The sequence below is a fragment of the Echinops telfairi genome, unplaced genomic scaffold, assembly GCF_000313985.2.
Source record: "Echinops telfairi isolate 266 unplaced genomic scaffold, ASM31398v2 ScPeMD7_3533;HRSCAF=4204_1, whole genome shotgun sequence".
Classification (NCBI taxonomy): domain Eukaryota; kingdom Metazoa; phylum Chordata; class Mammalia; order Afrosoricida; family Tenrecidae; genus Echinops; species Echinops telfairi.
Window position 1 is genome coordinate 30,491,187 of NW_022107432.1, and position 2,875 is coordinate 30,494,061.

Genomic DNA, 2,875 nt, shown 5'->3' on the forward strand with positions numbered 1-2,875 from the left:
GAACACAGCAGGATGAGACAGTCAAGGCAACTCAGGGCCTAGTCTATCAACGGCCCAGAGGCAGAGAGCGTTGGCTGTATGTTTTTAATATTTAAGGAGATACAGTATATACGAGGGTAAGTCCAAAAGTCTTGCTACTAGGCTTCTGGCTCATACATAACCAAGAAAATCGAACTCACTGTCGAGTTGAGGCTGACTCAGAGTGACCCTATAGAACAGGCAGCACTGCCGCTGTGAGTTTCCAAGACTGTATATCTTTACCGGTGTAGGAAGCCCTGTTTTTCTCCCAGGATTTCAAACTGCTGACCTTGAGGTTCGCAGCCCAGCATTGCCAAGATGCCACCAGGGCACCAGTGCAGACGTGCACACACAAAACGCTTTTAAACCCAGCGCTGTGCTCCGTGGGTGGCTGCAGGTGCGTGCAAAAAGGTCCATTAGAAATGGCGCCCCCGAGGGGATCTGCCGGGCCAGTTGCATCCAGGGCTGAGGGGTCAGCTCAGAGGTTAGGGTGATGGCTTGGGGGATCCCCAAGGGGTCCCCTTGGTAGATTTTCTAGGAGGACAAAGGACAATCCTGGGGGCTTATTAGGAAGAAGTTTGAAGGAGCTGGGAACCCGCACCGGTGGGGAAAAGGCCAGGGAGGTTGTGCTGAGAAAGTTGTCAGTGGTGTTTGCATCACAACCACGGGCCGGCTCGCTTGCCACCGGGGCTCTTCAGACACAGCCACGGGCACAAACCATACGTGTAAGCTCCGGGGTGCACTTTTACATGAGCTCACACCCCTCCAACCACCTGTTAATTGAAGAGACCACATCTGGCCCTCCACAAGGCTCCCCCGTCAATGCACCCAAAGCCAGCCACCCGGCACAGCCTGTCTCCGGGGGTGGAGGTGCCCTGACCCCCAGCTGCCTCACCGTCCGTCCCTCCTCGTTCCCTGCAGGTACGATGTGGACTCCAAGAGCCCAGACTTATCCAAACACGTGAGTTCTGCCAGGCCCATGCAGGCCTTCTGCAAAGTCACGCGTGTGCATGCCATCGTTGGGGCTTCCCCGTGGCACTGAGTGAGTCCGTCTGACGCCACAGCCTTGGCACTTCAGAGGACGCCACACTTCCGGGGTGGGGGGAGGTGGTGATGGCCGCGAGCAGTTGGGTGACTTTGGTCTTTGTTGTATCCTGGATACGCAGGATTTCCTGGGCCAGGCGTTCTGCACCCTTGGAGAGATTGTGGGGTCCCCTGGGAGCCGCCTGGAGAAGTCCCTCACGTAAGTGGGTGAAGTCTGTTCAGGCTGTGCTGTGCTGTCCCTGCCAAGGGCCGCTGAGGCTCAGAGCAGTCAGTCAGCGGTGACAGCTAGGGTAAGATGAGCAGGAATCGGAGATTCCATAGGCCCTGGCGGGTCCAGGCTGGGCTGTTAGAACCTCATGTTCCCGAGAGGGTCCTGAGATAACAACCTCCACTCCCTCACTGGCATCCTGGTGTGGAAGAAGGTATAAGGCCCAGAGAGGGCAAGTCAGTTGCCCGACGCCACACAGTTTGGAAGTAGGGGTTCAGCACAGAGCACTGGTCACTGTGCTTTCGGCAGACCAGAGCTGAGTGCTGTGAGCCCCTCCCCATCCCACCCCATGCCCTGCCTCCAACAGTCTGCATTGTGGAGCCTTAGGTACTTTAGAGAAAGTTATCAGTCTAAGTGGGTTCTGCGATGAGGACTCCCCAGGCTTTCCTCAGTGGGGCCTAGGGGCAGTTTCAGGGACCCACCAAGGCTGGCCAGATGGTGGGGGTGACCGCTCTTGTTCCTCTTTCTCAAGAAGCGCAAAGGGCAGGGCCCAGGCATCGGAGGTTTACAGACTGGGAGACATGGCCAGGACGCAGGGCAGGGCAGGCAGGAAAGGAGGTTCAGCCCCCGGCTTGCTCATGCCAAATTCTCAGTAGGCTGCCTGCTAGCCCCTCACCAAGACGAGCAGCAACTCATTTTCATTAGGGCCTCTCCTGGCAGCTTTTATTTGTAACTTTGTATTCTTTCTCTGTCCTGGCAGGGCCCATGAGAGTAGGTAAGTAGGTAGGTGCTAGGCCTCCCAGGGACACCTGCATGCCTGCGTGTCTGGTTAAATGTTCTCTGCCATGGAGTGGAGCCGGCCCCAGACTGTCCCCGCACACGGTGGAACAAAACCTGCCGGGTCTGCACACTGTGCCCACAATTGATTGCAGCTGGGCTCATGGTGATCCGAGGGTTTATTGGCAGGTTTTCTGGAGTAGTTTGCCAGACCTTTCTTCCTAGTCTTAGGGTGGAAGTTCCTCTGAAGCCTATTCAGCGCCATAGCAACACACAAGCCGACAGGTGGAGGCTGTGCATGGGGTACATGGCTGGAAAATGAGCCTGGGACTCCCCCAGGGAAGGCGGGAGCCCCACGAGTGAACCACCACTGTACCCCCGGCCCCCCACCCCCTGTGGCACAGCCATTATCATTGCTCTGTCTTTCCAATAGCCTCCCCACCCCAACCACAGCTCCACCTGGATCACGTGCTTGGAGATGCCCCAGCAGCCAGTGTGTCTGCCCTTTGGTGGGAGGGCTGGGTCACAAACCCAGGAACCCTTGTGTCTCTATCAAGTCGCTGTGAGCCCGGGCCATCTTGATGGCAGTGGGCTTTGGTGGCCTTTCCGGCCTTGGACGGCAGAGAGCACCTTCTGGAGAGGGTTTTGAGAAGAAGGAAAAAAACAAAAACGGCTTGAGAACTAGCCGGAGCACAGACAGGGTCTAAAACCCCAAAGTATTGGGGTGTTGTGTTAGTCTGGGTACTTTAGAGAAACAAATCCACAGAAACTCATGTATAAGAGAGAGTTTTATATAAAGGTTAAGTGCACATCAAGAAAACATCCCAA

At 56.1% G+C, this 2,875-nt stretch overlaps 1 protein-coding gene across 1 annotated transcript in view; it reads left to right on the forward strand.

Moving 5' to 3' along the window:
• The window catches only part of LOC115871189 (copine-5-like), an 87,509-nt gene that overhangs the window by 48,861 nt on the left and 35,773 nt on the right, over window positions 1–2,875 (forward strand). Inside the window, exons 5-7 of the mRNA XM_045294782.1 lie at window positions 940–979; window positions 1,185–1,261; window positions 2,031–2,045. Coding sequence (XP_045150717.1) covers window positions 940–979; window positions 1,185–1,261; window positions 2,031–2,045 — 132 coding nt within the window. The remainder of the gene's footprint in view (window positions 1–939; window positions 980–1,184; window positions 1,262–2,030; window positions 2,046–2,875) is intronic.